Source organism: Vanellus vanellus (assembly GCF_965231255.1).
Source record: "Vanellus vanellus genome assembly, chromosome: 8".
NCBI lineage: Eukaryota > Metazoa > Chordata > Aves > Charadriiformes > Charadriidae > Vanellus > Vanellus vanellus.
This window is the reverse complement of record NC_138913.1, coordinates 22,487,867-22,503,798: the sequence shown is the minus strand read 5'-3', so window position 1 is coordinate 22,503,798 and position 15,932 is coordinate 22,487,867. Positions and strand designations below refer to the sequence as shown.

Genomic DNA, 15,932 nt, shown 5'->3' with positions numbered 1-15,932 from the left:
GAATATTGCAAAGCCTATTCATAGTTTTGCCAGGGTTGTTCACCATTTCTAGTACGCACATAGAAGACTTCTAAAGAGAAGTTTATACTTGATGAAAAAATGCAAATCTTAATGGTTCTTGGCATCTTTTACATAATTGTGTGGCCTGGACTTTGAAGTGAAAGACTGGCAGCCAGATGTGTTCTCAAATTCAGTTTGGCTGTTAATAAATTGTACAGTGTGAAACCTGGACCAGATCAGCAATAGAGGGAAACGCTCTTCAATGGCAAATGCCTTCAAATTTTTTGTGTTTTAATTTTTAAATAGTATAGAAAAATGACAGTTTTAAAAGTTAAAACTCCCAAAATGTTCCACTGCTAACTGAAAGCATGCTATGATGTCTCTGTTGAATAATTATAGCAATGAGAGTTTTTGTTTGGGAGACCCCTTGGATAGGGTGACTGGTGGACTTCCAAACCAAATATGACTGGGAGCTTAAAGTTTTTTGGGGAATTGTCATTGTTTCCCTCTTGTTTTATGTTTTGGGGCAGATCTATAGAATAGAGTGGAGAAGTATTTTCCTTACAGTATTTATCACTCCACACATGTTTTTATTTCCCCCCCCTCTTTGTCTGTTTATGTAAATGGTCATGGTTCTAAAATGATTTAAAACTTCGGTACTAGAGACAAAAGGGGAACTGGTTTTGATAGATTTTTCAGTTAGACTGTTCTAAAATGGACTTATGTTGTTTTTCTCTTAAAAGACTTCAGTATTTTGCTTTGTCAGAAAAACTGCAGAATGGAAAAATGACCTGTGCTAGATTGTGGACTGTATTTTTGTCTCTGTAAATGTTATCTGTAATGCTGTTGAATAAAACTGGCAGTTTACTTCTGTACAAACAGAATGAACACAAGTTGGGAGGAAATGCCCGGAGCGGTGCATAGGGTTTGTAAATGCAGTGATTGGGGGAGTTCCTATAGTACAGAGACGGAGGATGGCGGTGCAGCTAGATTCAAGTGTGTTGTGAGGGATGTGTCAGAATCAGGCTGTGGTCCTGCAGCCTCACACGGAGGGTAAAAGGCATAATTTAGGACTCTGACATTGTTAATTATGTTGGTTAGTCATTAGGTCAGCTCAGGAACGGGAGATTACAAGTATGCTTGAAGAGCTGCTTGCTTTTTTCCTCTTAAGATTGGTATAATACGTGAGAACCCAATTACTGGGCAAGCACCGACCTTCCAGTCTATTAGAACATCTGTGACTGACTGCAGAAGCCTGAAGGTGGATCTCCTCAGGATGTCTCAACTATTTATCTTTGAAACTACCTTGAATACACCAAACTGAAAGGAAATTTAAAAGTTAGCTGTTAAGATGCCATATGTAATCTCTGTAAAATTTACTTGACAATGACTGCGGATTTCTATTTTTTTAATCCAATGCATATAAATATTTTTTTTTCCAAAGTAGTAAATACCTTTGTTTACTTTTTTTTTTTTAGTTTTTGTTTCCATTTACTGAAAGTCTAAGGAAAGAAACAGTCAACAGAAGAGGACTAAAACTATAGTGGGAAAACAGTGCTGTCTACTAGCTATTTAAGCCTGTCATGAACATAAATTACAGACTTCCCTTTAAGCCTGCCTGTTTCAGGCACTTGCACAATCTCAAAGTCCCTGGCTCTTAGGCAGATGCTGCATATGGAACTTCTCTTCTGGTTTGAACTTTGTTTCACTAAATACTTTGATACTTCAGTCAGTGCCTCAGGTTTGTCTTTCAATTAAAAAGAATTTTGGTATCCACCACGGCTTTTTAGGATGTCGGCTGCTACCCTGGCAAGGTGCTGGTTCCCCTGTGAACTGTGGTGAGGTTTGGTGTGGGTTGTTTTTTTCTTTTAAATATTTTCTCTGCATTGATGGTTCAGGCTTGTGTGTTGGTGTTTCAGCATGTCTAGAGATGACATTTTACTTTTCCAGTAATAATTTCCCTCTACTTCCTGTCATCTTGTTTTGCACTGGAGGTTTTGGTTCTACAGATGAGTCATAGGAAACAGAAATCAGGATTCTCCACAAGGAAAAGCAGTAGAGTTTTATTTTATTGGCTTGAGTGCTGTGGGCAGCTCTTATTTTCTGAGGATGGTGAGAGCACCATATGCAACCCTGTCAGGATGTTGCCTGTAGAAGGTGAGTGCTGTGTTGCTGCACAGCCCATGTTGGAACCCTGTTCGCTTTCATAATCCCAGCTCCTCTGGTGTGATTGCTGCTGTTTGCATCCCTGCTTGGTGATCCAATGCAAGTGTTTGGGGCTTAGCTCGGTATCCTTGCCACTGCTCATTTCAGCTCCTCGCTCCAGACAAGCCATGCCATGGTGGGTGCTCAAATTGTCTGGGGAGGAGGCTCTTGGTGGTGTGTGGCAGTGCCAAGTGCTCAGCAGGGACTTGTCAGTGGGAATAGAAGTGGAAGTGGAGGGGGGTGTTGCATCCCTATTCAGCCTTCCCATTTGCAAAGCAGGATGTGCTTCCTCAACTTGTGAAGCTGTGGCACTGCAGAGATGCCACCGTCCCCCTATCTCTGCCTTGAACCAGAATGGGGGTGTGAGCTGCCCCCGCAGCCCCTTGCCTTGAGACTGGCAGTGGGATGCCCAGGGGAGCTGGGATAGGTGAAGGTTGTGGAAAAAGTGGGTGAGTTCGCTTTTTCCAGAACTTAATTGGTCGAGTGGTGTTCCTCAGGGTTCGGTACTGGGACTGGTGCTGTTCAATATCTTTGACGACATGGACACTGGGATTGAGCACACCCTCAGTAAGTCTGCCAACACCACCACCAAGCTGTGTCGTGCGGTCAACACGCTGGAGGGAAGGGATGTCATCCAGAGGGACCTGGACAGGCTGGAGAGGTGGGCCTGTGCAAACCTCATGAAGTTCAACAAGGCCAAGTGCAAGGTCCTGCACCTGGGTCAAGGCAATCCCGAGCACAAATTCAGGCTGGGCAGATAATGGATTAAGAGCAGCCCTGAGGAGAAGGACTTGGGGGTGTTGGTTGATGAGAAGCTCAACATGAGCTGGAAATGTACGCTCACAGCTCAGAAAGCCAACCATATCCTGGGCTGCATCAAAAGAATTCTGGCCCGCAGGTCAAGGGAGGTGACTCTGCCCCTCTACTCTGCTCTGGTGAAACCCCACCTGGAGTACTGTGTCTAGCTTTGGAGTCCTCAGCAGAAGGAGGACATGGACCTCTTGGAGTAGGTCCAGAGGAGGCCATGAAGATGATCAGAGGGCTGGAGCACCTCTCCTGTGAGGACAGGCTGAGAGAGTTGGGGTTGTTCAGCTTGGAGAAGAGAAGGCTCCAGGGAGCAATCTGCTCTAGTGGGAGGTGTCCCTGCCCATGGCAAGGGGGTTGGAACTAGATGATCTGTAAGGTCCCTTCCAACTCTAACCATTCTATGTTTCTTTCTATGAATAATTCCTGAAGGAGAAGGGGGGAAAAATCCCCAAGGTGTTTAGTAAAATATAGTATAAGCTTCTGTCTGTGTCTGGACAGAGTACATATCCTTACCATCTCTCTAAGGTGAATTACTTCCCGTCTCTTCCTGTTCCTTACCAACAAACAGTACCTACTCGTGTTTCATATTTTAAGAATATAATTTCTTCAGTGGAAGAAAAAAAAAATTAGAGTATTGCATTTTCTGGTTTATACAACTAACTATATTTAAAAAAGCTGCAACTTTAGAATTCTTGATGCAGAGAGCTTGTTTTTGACATGTATTACCAGCGTACAAAATTAAAAAGAGACCAGATATCGCCCTTCCTGAATTTTGCCTTCAAGCTCATAAGCACAGATGATTTTCCACTAATGAGAAATCTCTCTGGGTTTTTTGAAAGTACTAATTTAATCTGAATTTAAGATTAAAGGGAAAACCAACCTGCAAATAATATATCCAAGGCTGTGTATATTTTATTAGTGAATGAAGAAAACTAACTGTAAATATACAGATTTTTGTTAAAGATGCTTTTTATATTGTAAGATTTAAGTAACCTCTTGTTGATTCTTGAAAGTGGTGGTATAATGTACTAGCCCAGAAATTAACCCTTGAAGGGGGAGGAGACATGACTAGTACTTGAGAATGATACTATGCGACAGTCTTATTTTCTCCCATAAAAACAAAGCAATCATTTTTAAATATCTCCTTTAAATATAGGTCAGATTAAGTTGCTTCAGACAGGATTTGACCAGTAGAAGTTACTTGGAAGGCTACAGAACTTCATAAATCTTCTTTAAATATAGATTCTGGCTTCTTCCATGATGGTTAGTTGAACTGTATTTAAGCAGAGATTAATATGAGCTGTTAAAACATATGGTTGAAGGCTACTTTAAATATGACCTAATACTTTGTGAAAACTAGCAGCAAGTTATTAGTTAGGCTTCTGCAAATCCTTACTACAGCGTTGGGTTAAATTCTAGAGGAAAGGAAACAAGACTGGAATATAATAAGCATTTTAGCATCGTTTCTCTCAAAATTCAACTCAAATCTTGGTCCTAATACCTGTAAGAAATTTTGAAAGTGGTGGAATTTGTGCTTCAGTCTTTTCATAATTATAGTGATACGTACTGCAAGTAAACATGTGAAAGGGTTAGCGACTTTTTGTAGGGACAGTCTCATAGGTTGGTACCTGCCCTTAATTGCTTGAGTTTTGAATGGATAGTAAACGGCAAAGGAAAATGAATATTCTCAGTAGGAGAAAAAGTGTGATGCCTACAGTAATTCGTATTTCTGTCAGTCTTTACCTAGACTATTGTGTTGATCATAGAATCAATTAATGGCTTGGGTTGGAAGGGACCTTAAAGATCATCTAGTTCCAACCCCCGTGCCACGAGCAGGGACACCTCCGCTAGACCAGGTTGCTCCAAGCCCCATCTAGTCTGGCCTTCATCTTAATTCCCTCTCTGTATATTTAACTTGGGAGCGAACTCTGGTTTGTTGCTAATAGTTAAGCTATCTTTGTGGGAATACCTGTGCTGTAGTTAAATCCTTCCTGTTCCTGCTTCCTGCCAAACTGGGCCCTTGCACTAATTGCAAATACTGCCACAAAGATGTTTTGCTAGAAGATGACTTGTATGCTATTTAATCAAATTTGACCTACACTTCTTTCAAGGACGTGGGTAAAACCTTTGTTTTTCTACATACCTGCTATCTCGAGATACTTATCACCAGAATGGGGCTGTAAAAGTAAATGAGGATAAAATATGAAATGAGGAAGGATATAAATTTTATTCCTTGTGACTGTATGGGAGAGACTTGTGAGGTTTGTTCTGTGAAGATGTGAGTCAGACCTTTGCTTCTCATAAAGCACTCTTCGGACAATGGCCCTCCTCTTGTATCTTGTTCTTGTGGAGGCCCAAATGGTGGAATTTTCTCTAGACCAAGAAGCTCCCTGAGGAGTGGGTGTATTCCTTAGTGACTACTTGGGTTTTTGCAAATTGATGATGTGCCAATGTTTCTTCCTTTTTTTCCTTCTACAGGCCAGTAATTGTGTCAATTTATGATAATTGAACCTCTTCTCAGAAAAGAACAGTTTGTACTTTAATGTGTATCAATTCGATGATGTCCAGTTTCACTTAAGACATGGGACAGTGAAGAAATTTGGACTCTTTTTTTTTTTTTTTCTTTTAAGAGTTGCTTAGTCATAACCAAGCTTTATTCTGTTTATTATCATTCTCAGTTGTAGGTGGTTTTAGCCAACGTGTGTAACTTTTAAACTGTTTGTAGTTGACTGGACGATGCCTTGAGCAACCCGATTTGAGTTAGCTTTGCTTTGAGTGCTGGGTTGGAGCAGATGACCTGCAGAGGTCCCTTCCAACCAAAATGATTAGTTTATTCTGTAGCAATAGATCGGGTGTATTCTTTATTTATTAGCAAATTCTCTTCTGTTGTTAAAAATGTCAGGAGTGTTACCCTTAACTCAACAAAAGCTCATTAATCCAGTTCTCTGCTGTTGCTTTTTCCTAGCTCTCTGATGCTGAGTCAGGCCGCCTTACAGGTAACTGCAGATGTGTTTAGATTGACTTGTCTGGCTTTCAAAGCCAAAAAAAATTATTCCTAGGATCTTGCCGTAGGTTAGTTGTATACTGACCTGAACTGTGTTTTAACACCTGTAACATTGTTTTTAAATTCTGAAATTTACCTTTTTTGTTTGTAGAAGTAGTAAAGAGAGAGAGTTTTGTTTCTGATGTGCAGCTGTTACATTCTTTACAGATGTTAAATTTGGTTTGGTGATTCAGGGTTAGTTAAGCAGGTGTCAGTTCTTGCAAGGATACGCCCCCCCTGAATGGGGTTTGCATTCTAGCTCTTGCTTGGGATTTCCAGGATAACAGATTTCCGTGTTGTAGTGGCAGCTGGGTGGATGCAGTCCCCAGAGCCACCAGCTGTCTGGGAGATGTGCTTTGGGCAGCTTTGGTCTTTGCTCGCCCGTGGGTGAGCCGGTGGAGGCAGAAGCTGCCTGTGTCTCATTCTGCCACTCTCTTTTGCCCTCCCTGCTGAGCTTTCCTGTTCTGGCTGGCTGAGCTCATCCCCGAAGGCTTTCTCTTCTCCATGTGCAGTTTCTCAGCTGCCCGTCCCCTGGCTATAGGCTGCCTTCCTTTGTCCCATTGTTTCTTCTGTGTTTCATTACAGACATGATGGGATCAAAACAAAACTTGGGTGTCTTAAGCTAAGAAGGTAAAGACAGCCTTGTCACCCTGCTTTGTTTTAGTACAAGCTGTTTGTTAATCTTCTGCTGACCGGTCTGATGTTAGAGTGTGAATCGATTGTGAAGTCTCAGAAGACTGGTCTATTAGCTTTATCCCTCTTATTTTTATCAGAGGTTTTAGGACAATGCTATCTATTAATTGCAAATGGATTCATCATACGTTAGTAGTTCCCTGTCCTTTGTTTGAGATTTGTGTTCTGCATCTTCATCAGAGGAATGTTGTGACCCAAATCTCCCTCCCCGCCTTGTCCAGAGTGCAGGCAGAGCCTCAACTGGAGAGTACCAGGAAAACTAGCTTAACATCAGTGGATGTAATGCAGTTGTATTCGCCCTGTTTATAGGCCATGTGCAGTCTTCAGGAAAGCATGGATGACTACTTAAACTTTAGATTTGATCATAGAATCATAGAATTGCTGAGGTTGGAAGGGACCTTTAAGATCATCAAGTCCAACCATTAACCTACCCTGACAAAACCACTTCTAAACCATGTCCCCAAGTACCACATCTGCTCTTTTTTTAAACGCCTCCAGGGATGGCGAATCCACCACCTCTCTAGGCAGCCTATTCCAATGTTCCAATTTGCAGCCACTGTGCTGCTGCAAATTGAATTGAAAACCATTGGTTTTATGGATGTGCTAGTTTTATATGTATCTGTTTCAGATATGCTTAATATTCTTCGGATAGTTCTTGTTTGTGTTTCTTCTTAGTCCTCTTAATTTCCTTCTTGCAGTTTGTCTTCTAGTCAGTTGTGTTCTTTTATCTGTGCTTTTGCTGGGCTTTCATTGCTGAAACGATATACTGACTTAATCCAAAGTGTCTCGTCATTTGAGTGTGAAGATTTTTGAAAAATTTATTGTGTGTTCTTGGGCTTATATATCTTCTGTGATTAATAAGGTTTCTTAAGCTGGACTCATTTTGCAGATTTTAACACCTGCAAGCAATTTTTTAATTGCTTTTTAAAAATAAGAGTAATCTCTGTTCCTGAAGTTACTTCCCTTTTAAATTATCAAAGCTCACTCACTGAGAGAAAAGCAGTGCTTGCACATACTAAATGGCATTGTGGTTTATTTGTTAATGAGGTAGGGTCTAAGTAGTTTGTATTTAAAAGACTGAGGCTTTTGTGGACTTGCTGCAGTGAAATATGAAGTCTTGGAAAGTGGAAGTGATCTCCCTTTATGATTTTTTGCGAGATGGTTGGATTGAAAGAGCTGGAAACCCTAGGTACATGGTGTAATTTTGGGTTTACCAACTGTGCACGTTAATACTCGATGAAGACAAGAAATAAGATTCACCATCTTCCTCTAAGCTGGTTTATGGCCAGTGTCCTGAAGATATCAATAATTCTCTGGTCTCGAGAATGCTGTTTTGAATTTCTGAGATTAATGAATACGTCTGTCATTCCAGTCTTCCTTCCCCAGCACAAAAATCTGTCAGGCTGTCCTGCATTAAATATGTTGGTTTGGGGTTTGCTGCTAGCAAATCCAAGGCAGCTTTCTGTGGCCTGGTGTTGACAAGGACAAACAAGTGAGCTGGCTTGGCTTGGGTAAGCAGTGGCATATGGTGTTGAGATCACTTCCCTGAGCAGGTCAGTTCGTGGACGGAAAACAGTTGGGATTAGATGTGAAACAGAAAGGTGCTAATTTAATGCAGTAGTTAAAATATTGATTTGAATTTGTAAGGCTTTTTATCTTGGAAGGACACGGGTGTAGGGAAGTGCCAGATGTCTGTGGATTGTGTTTGACTGATGACATTAACATATTAAACAGTTTGTGTCCTGTGCCTTGGCAGAGGGTATGGCTGGGCTGTAGACATGGTGGGTTTTCCTGCCTTTTGGGTGGGAGCCCTTTGAGAGAAAGGGAGGTTACTGTGTGTGACCCGGGTGTGCAGACACAGAGCTACTGCTGAGAAGTGCAGAAAGCAGCTCTGTTGGGAGGTGACAGAAAGATACTTTTACCAGTGAGCAGATGTACAGAATTTGTTGCAGCCTAAAAAGCTGCCGACTTGGTGTTCTGAAACCATGGGAGCAACGCTTGTAAAGATGTAGTGGGCAGAGCAAAGGAGTGCTTTTATTTCTTTGGGTCTTTACGTATGTATTTTGCGGTTTGTGTTTCAGTAGCTGGATGTTCCTTGTACATGGCCTAATAAAAGTTGACTCGAGTTTCAAAAGTTATTCTGAGTGTTTTGAGATGCTGTCTAAAGAGAGCCCTAAGGAAAAGAGGCAATGGCATGCACCCAAAACTCTAGATGACTATATGCTCCTATCATCTGGTCTTTTAAGGGGGGGAAAAAACATTTTATCTAGGATGATAGAAAACAATTGTGCACACTTGTTTTTCATATCCATTTGAGGAGTGAGAGCTTAATAGCAAAAGTTAGTGGATTCCTTAAAGAATAAGCATATGAAATGTGCATGTTTCAGCAGCAGGGAGCCCTTGTCAAAGATGTAAAGCGTTAGCGACAGATTGCTGGATAACAGAACAGGAGCAACTGTTGAACTTTCTTGAACTCTACTGTACGAGGCATATTTTTGTATCTTTCTCAGCTGCTGTAGATGAAAAGATCACTGAAACCAGAGGATTTGCAGTCCATGTTCCTGAGAAAATACTTTTTGCCGTGTTTTTTCTGCTATGTTGAACACTTAGTGTAGTTGGCCTCTATGTTTGTGTTCGGTTCACATGTGAAACCTGCCAAGCATTTTTTTTTTCAGTCATGATGTAATCTCTGCTGCACAGCTTCCCACTACAGTATTTGTGAGATCCAAAAAATGTACGTGACAAAAAGAAAGAAAACGAAGGTCACCACCACAGGCAAATTATGGCAGTAGTGTTCGGTATATTGTGTCCTGCAGCTACCTTTTCATGTTGACCTTCATTTTGAGACAATACTATGGAAATGGGAAGAGTTGCCAACAGTTTCTGAACACAGCTGATAAAAGCTGTTTCGAAAATCTCTTCCAGGACAATTCAGCTGGATTAGTTCATTTACCAGTTGCTGAGTTCTGTAGACAGAAGCAGGACAGAGCTTTAAAATCTTACTGTAGTGCTCATGAATCATCTCGGATAAGTAACAGTGGCTGGATCTACTGTATTTATAAAAATCATGCTTTGAGGCCATAAAAAAACATACTTGGTCTTTGTATACTTAAGCCTTGTTTGGTAGCCTTCAGGACGCTGATTTGATGTAGTCGAAGTCATCTCACAGCTTGATGAGACACGGCAGCTACACAGCTACATTGACAGGAATGACTTCATTTATAGCATCGTGGCACAGTGTGTGTAACGCTTCCATTTGTGAATCCTGACGAGCCTGTAGTAGGCAAGGGACCAACGTAGCTGCCTCATCGTAAGCAGTGCTGGGGCTTTTTTTGTGTCTTGTCACTAAATAACATGGAGCATGAGCAACATCTGACTAGAGTAAAGTGTTTATAGAGCAGGAAATCTGTCTGCTTGTCTAGATGTCGAGTAAGAACCTTCCCATCCCCTCCGAATCGACTGAAGAGTGAGGTAATTAGTGAGAAGCTGGTAAGGAAAAGCTTTGTTAGTCATATATATTTAATTTAAAGAAAGGAGTGCATTTATTAATGGAAATATAAATATTTTCCATGTTAAACAATGCAGAGGTTCAGTGTAGTAGGAAAATAAAATAAAATGTCGAGTGTAGGTTTTCACTTTGGGAGAAGTGGAAAATGACTGTCTTCTCTAGAACTTGAAAAGGCTGGGATTTGCAGTCAGCATTGCTGTGTTATTGCTGTCAAGCTGAAAATCCTGGAAGCTATTTAAGCATGCCATATGCCCTTTTGCATTGTCAATTGAAAAACAACTGGGGGAGGAAACCCCTAAAACTATAAAGCTCTTTTCAGAGCCACGTCTGGACTCAATAAATGCAAGCACCCATTGTATAATTTAACATTTCTGATTAAATTCAGTCTCAAAAACATACCACTACAAGGCTTGCCTTGTTGTGCTTTGGTGCAAAAAAGATTTTCTTAACATATTTAATTTCTTTGTGTAAGTCAGATTGGCACCCTGTAAAAAAATCAGCAAAGCATGCAGCTGGAAATTAGAGATTTGTTCTCAGAAATCCTGGTAGGAGTTGTTTAGAGCCAGTAGAGCTACTGCACACGCTGCTCATGTGTAGTTGTTCTGCTTATTTTTGAACGTGAATACACAGACAAGGCAATCTGGCCTTTTCCCCTGCATCTGATAAGAAATAAGGCCCTGGGTCAGTACCCGTGAGCTATGGCTCCGTGGGCAGAAAGACTACTTTTGGCGATTGCCCCGAGATAAGGAAAAATCTTTAAAAGTTCCCAACTTGTAATCTAGCAAACAGGCAGAGAAGTAGGCCTTGACCCGCTCCTGCAAAGGGGTAGGGGATTTGACTATTTCTGACCGAGTCTGTGAAAAACAGCTAAAAAAAGGCAGCCAATTTACAGTAGTTCTCGATTGTCCATATGGAGATTTACATCTCCAGTGGAGAGCTTTAGAGACCTGAAAACCAAGAAGTCTGCAAACTCAGCTGGCATTAGACTGAAGAATAAGCTTTTGGTTGCGTTTTGTGCAGTAAAATTACATCTATATTGATTAGTAAAGTGAAGATGCACTTAACAAGTTGCAGCTACAGTCGTATTATGATTTGTTCCTGGGGGAAAGAAGGGACTGTGTTGTGAAAGCTCATACTGGGGCATATGAGACTACAGACCTCCATTTTGTTCAACTACAATTTGGCTTACCTTGGATTTAAGCTTGTGCATGGGAGGACACCATTGTGAGGTCTTTCGCTTTTTTTCCTCGTAGCCTAATATAAATGAGGTTTTCTTATAAACATGCACATTAATAAAACAAACACTTTAGACCTCATACTCGTTCTCCCTCAGTCGGATCTGACTTCCACTAGATTAGCTGAGGTATATCCACAAGCACCTAGCCCTCCTGAGTTTCCATTTTCTGTCAGTAAACCTGTGATATACAGGATACTTCTGCTTTCCTGCACTTTAAACAGGGAAACAACAGAGAAACATAGCACTAAAGAAGAGAATTTTGAAAGCAGCACTTTTCTAATCTTGACCCAGGTAATGCAGAAATTTACCCTTCAAGGATCCCTGCATCAAAATGGCCCCTCCCAACTCTGTGAATGTAATCGATTTCTCTTGGCAAGTTAACGTTTATAAGTAAGAATTCAAAACATGATGTTCTGTTCCACAAGTCTGCTGTGGCATTTCTCAGTGTCTTCTAAAGCAATTGATATTTTTGCTGTAGGAAGGGAGGTGTCTACTACGTTTACCTGATAGGATCAATAGAACTATCCTAGTGGGCTTTAACTTCTGGTGTCAAAATACGCTGTAGTGAAGGCTGTTGCAGAAATCTGTGGTTCTGCAGTATGAAGTGCATTTATTCAAGGCTGCCATAGCAAGCATTTTGATTAGAAGCACTGGCTTGAAAAGAATGTTTATTCAATGATATCTGCTACTTAAATGCTTCTCCTGAATATTTTTTAAAGTCTGTCTTTAGAACTTGAAACGTAGGTTGCTGGCAATGGGATTGTGCTGTAAGTCAAGAGCCCTTGAAAATTCTCTAAATTACTGTGATCTCTCTTACAGAAAGAAGAACAGCAGCAGAAACCCAGAAACTGAAGAATGTATGTCAAATATGTGTATGTGTTTGGGCACGTCTTAGGCTATAACTCCCCACTAGTGCTGAATGTTTGCAAATTCTTGGAAACTCCAAGAAAAGGGATCAGTAGTCTCTCTTCACTGTTTGCGTCCGTTTGACTGCTCAGTGAATACCATGAGCTTGGAAATTCCTGCCTTCTACAGAAATTCCTTCTGTAATGACAATGATGAATGTACTTTGGCTGATCCATTTTCAGACCTTTGGTTTGATAGCATCTTTAAGTGTACAAGAAGGGAAGTGCTTACCTCTGCTGCTCAGCTACCGCTGCAATCTGAAAGCTGTACCTATGTGACCTTGAAGTGCCTACTATTGCCAGGTTGAAGTATTGTGGAGAAATTGCACTCCCAGGAACCTTCTCTAACTTGTCAGGGAGTTGTCACAGCAGAGCATTTTGTTGTTGCTATCCGGGGTTGAATTTAGGTGTGTCCCCCCCAGCCTCCTGCTGGTCTTTCTGTTACCTGCCTCCCCCATAGCTTCCTTCACTCTTTTTTTTTTCTTTTGCCCTTTGGAGTGGTGCTCAGAGGAGTTAGCGGCACTGTGGGAAGAAAACCTTGAAGCTTGGCGCCTGCTCTGCAGTAGGAAGGGCAGCGGCTGCCCGGGGAGCTTTCTGTAGAGAATCCATCTGGGCTTCAGGGGCCCCTGTTCCACTTGCTCCTGAGCCGGCAGAAGATGCAACAGGAGTGGACAAATTGGAAAGGCAAATGCTGGGGCAAGCAGGGATGTGGCGACAGAAGTAGTTTTCAGATGTGGATGGTTAAGAGACTGCAGAGATACTGAGGACTGTCGCTTCTTCAAAAGTTCAGTGTGGACAGATTTTTTCATGTAAATATAAAATTTGTCGTCAGGTTCTGTAGGGCCTTGATTTTAAAATAAAAATTACTGGAAGATTTTTGTTTAATTAAACTGCACATTATTAATAAGTTAAAAGACAGAATTTAAGACAAGCGTGTAAAAGATTAGTAGCTCTAATTGTATTTTACGTAGATGTAAAAGATGAAGCTAAGACATTTATGTTCACAGGCTTAGAAAGCCTTTTCAAAGATTTTTATGGTGGTTTTTCTTCATCATACTTGATAGCTTGACCAGCGTGAGGCTAATAAGCCGTTTCTGTTTGTGTGATTTCTCAGCATTCAAATCCAGCACATCAGTGATTGTGGCATTGTGCATTATGGATGAAGGCCCTGGCTGTTAATACAGAGCTTACCTTTGAGACTTGCAGAGCCTTTATTTAGCTGTACAAAAGAATAAATTGAGGAAGGTGGATCGTGTGTCACACAGGCGTATTTGAACTTCCTTGATGTCCAAATACGCATTTGTAATCCCAAGCAGAGCTCTAGAGGTGCCCCTGGGGATGTGTTGCCCATGTGCGGGGTGGCCGGCTGGCGCAGCTCCGGCAGCGCCGTGCCCAGGCTATGCCAACGCACAGCAACTGCCTTCGGGCTTGGGCTACGTGCTCTTCAGCCCACGTGCTCCTTATCTTCTTTTTCCAGGTTGTTTTCCTTGCTGCACACATCTGCACCTTTTTCCCGCATCTCATTTAGTTTGAAGCATTCCTGCCTTTTTCTAGTTCTTTTTCCCTACACTTCTCCTTTTTGAGCTTCCATTTAATCAGAGAGCGAGCAACTGGAAGAGAAGTCTGCATTCATCATGAGGATTCCAGCAGCCTGAGCGTTCTTCTCTGTGCTGGGCAGCCTTGTTAGTGCCCTGCTAGGAGCAGAGGCGGGGGGGGGGGGGAAAGGTGGAAGAGGGATAAATAACTTTTTGTGCTCTCTGACATGCGCATTTGCTTTTCTTCACCAATTAGCATAAGGTTACCTACAGTGGGGTGGTGGTTTGGGTTGGTTTTTTTTTTTTTTTTTTTGCATTTCTGCCTTGTGGCTTCATTTCCATGTGACCGTTTTAAATAGTATGTTTGCATAGGGCTGAAAGAACCTTCTGTTTTATAGATGATGAAAACTTCAGGTCTCTGTTTAGTCAGAAAATTGAGACTAACATGGCTACTTGTGCTGCTGCTTCTCGGTCTGGTTGGAGCTACAAAGGAAAACAGAAATGGAAGATGGTTTTGTTGGCTGTCTTTCTGGTTTTAGGTAAACGCTAGTGACTTTTTTCATGGATAAATCTTTTTCTTCTTGGTAAGCAGTGGTGATACCTTTTGTTTTTCCAGTTAAAACTAGGACTCCAGGAGGGAGAGAAACTGGTAATAGAGGGATTTAGCATTCAATTTAGTGTTTCTTCTACGTGAACTGCACTTTGCTTTGTGTGTGTTTTTCTGCTGTGCTGAATTCTGTCAAATTCATGTCAGTTTTGTAGCCCTAATTTGTATCAGACTGGCTCCCTCCTTGGGCTTCTGAGTACAATAGTTGATTTGATAAACTTGACATTCTTCCAGAGGGGATTAGTTGCTACGTAGTAATTGTTACAAACATTATACTGAAAGCACTTCTGAATGATTGTGTCTCTCACTTAGAAACTACTTGTCTAACATTTGTCTTTTTTTTGGTATTTTTTTGTGGCATTCAGGAACTGGGGGGATATGGAAGTCAGACAAAATAGCTTCTTGCTCTTTAAATAGGTCATACTTAATGTACGCTGAGAATAAAACCATATGTCATAATACTTTAGACGCCATTGGTTTTGTTCATAAAAACATTTAGTCAAACTGTTATTGTCATTTTAAAGTTTGGTCTTCAGGTTCTGTGGTTTGATTTTAAAATAAAAATGCCTGGAGTTTTTATGTTTAATAAACTTAGTATCAGAGTTTGGCTTTTATTTCCTCTTAGTTTTGTCAGCTTAAAAACCAAAAATCATATCTCATTTGGAGCCACAGAAATTCTTGAATTGTACAGCAGTATTTAGCTATTCTACCGTGTGACCAGTGCCCCTCTGTCTCTCACAGGACGGGGTTTGCTGTTTGGCTGTTTGGCTGTTTGATCAAGTCTTTTGTCTGATACCAGCCCATGTGTTTGGTTTTACTTAGCATTTCAAACAATTTTAACTTGGTGGGACACTGAGCAGAGTTGCATTGAGGTATCTTTCATTTTATTGTTTCTGTAAGCCTTCTACTTTTTCAAAATTAATGTTTCAAAATAGTTTGTGTAGCTTCTTTAATTTAAAAAATACATTTTCTTTCCCTTTTTATTGTCAAACTACCTCTGTAATCAAATGTACGTATTCTTTATAGTTTCAGTGTTGGCAAAGTTTCCAGTTAGATCACCAAATATGTTTCAGATATGTTTTATTAACTGCCCTGGATGTGGGAAATGCACATCAAAATCATCTGTTTCATTTCTGGTTTACATTGTTGTATTTCTGTCATAGTAAAACATGAGTTTGGAAAGGTCCAGCAACGTACGGATCCTGTTCAAAAACTCCCTTAATCAAAGATTTTAAGTATAACTATATACACATTGGCAGACTTATGTTTTGGGCAGTGCATGTGACTATGAACTAACAGAACAAGTCCTATAAAATAATGTTAAGCTATAAAAAGTCATGTGAAAAATATATTCTGATCTTATTTACAGCTAAAAAAAGCAGAACAATTTGA

The 15,932-nt window shown here is 40.9% G+C and overlaps 1 protein-coding gene across 2 annotated transcripts in view; it reads left to right on the top strand.

Annotated features, from left to right (window-relative positions):
• Positions 1–15,932, top strand: part of PXYLP1 (2-phosphoxylose phosphatase 1) — a gene marked incomplete at both ends in the record, with an annotated part of 39,165 nt that overhangs the window by 3,956 nt on the left and 19,277 nt on the right. The window contains one exon of one of the 2 annotated variants that reach the window (XM_082487095.1): positions 14,379–14,472. The exons of the other annotated variant lie outside the window; for it this stretch is intronic. Within the exon in view, the coding sequence (XP_082343221.1) occupies positions 14,379–14,472 (94 nt within the window). Of the gene's footprint in view, positions 1–14,378; positions 14,473–15,932 lie in introns of those variants that run through there. 2 annotated transcript variants of the gene reach the window in all.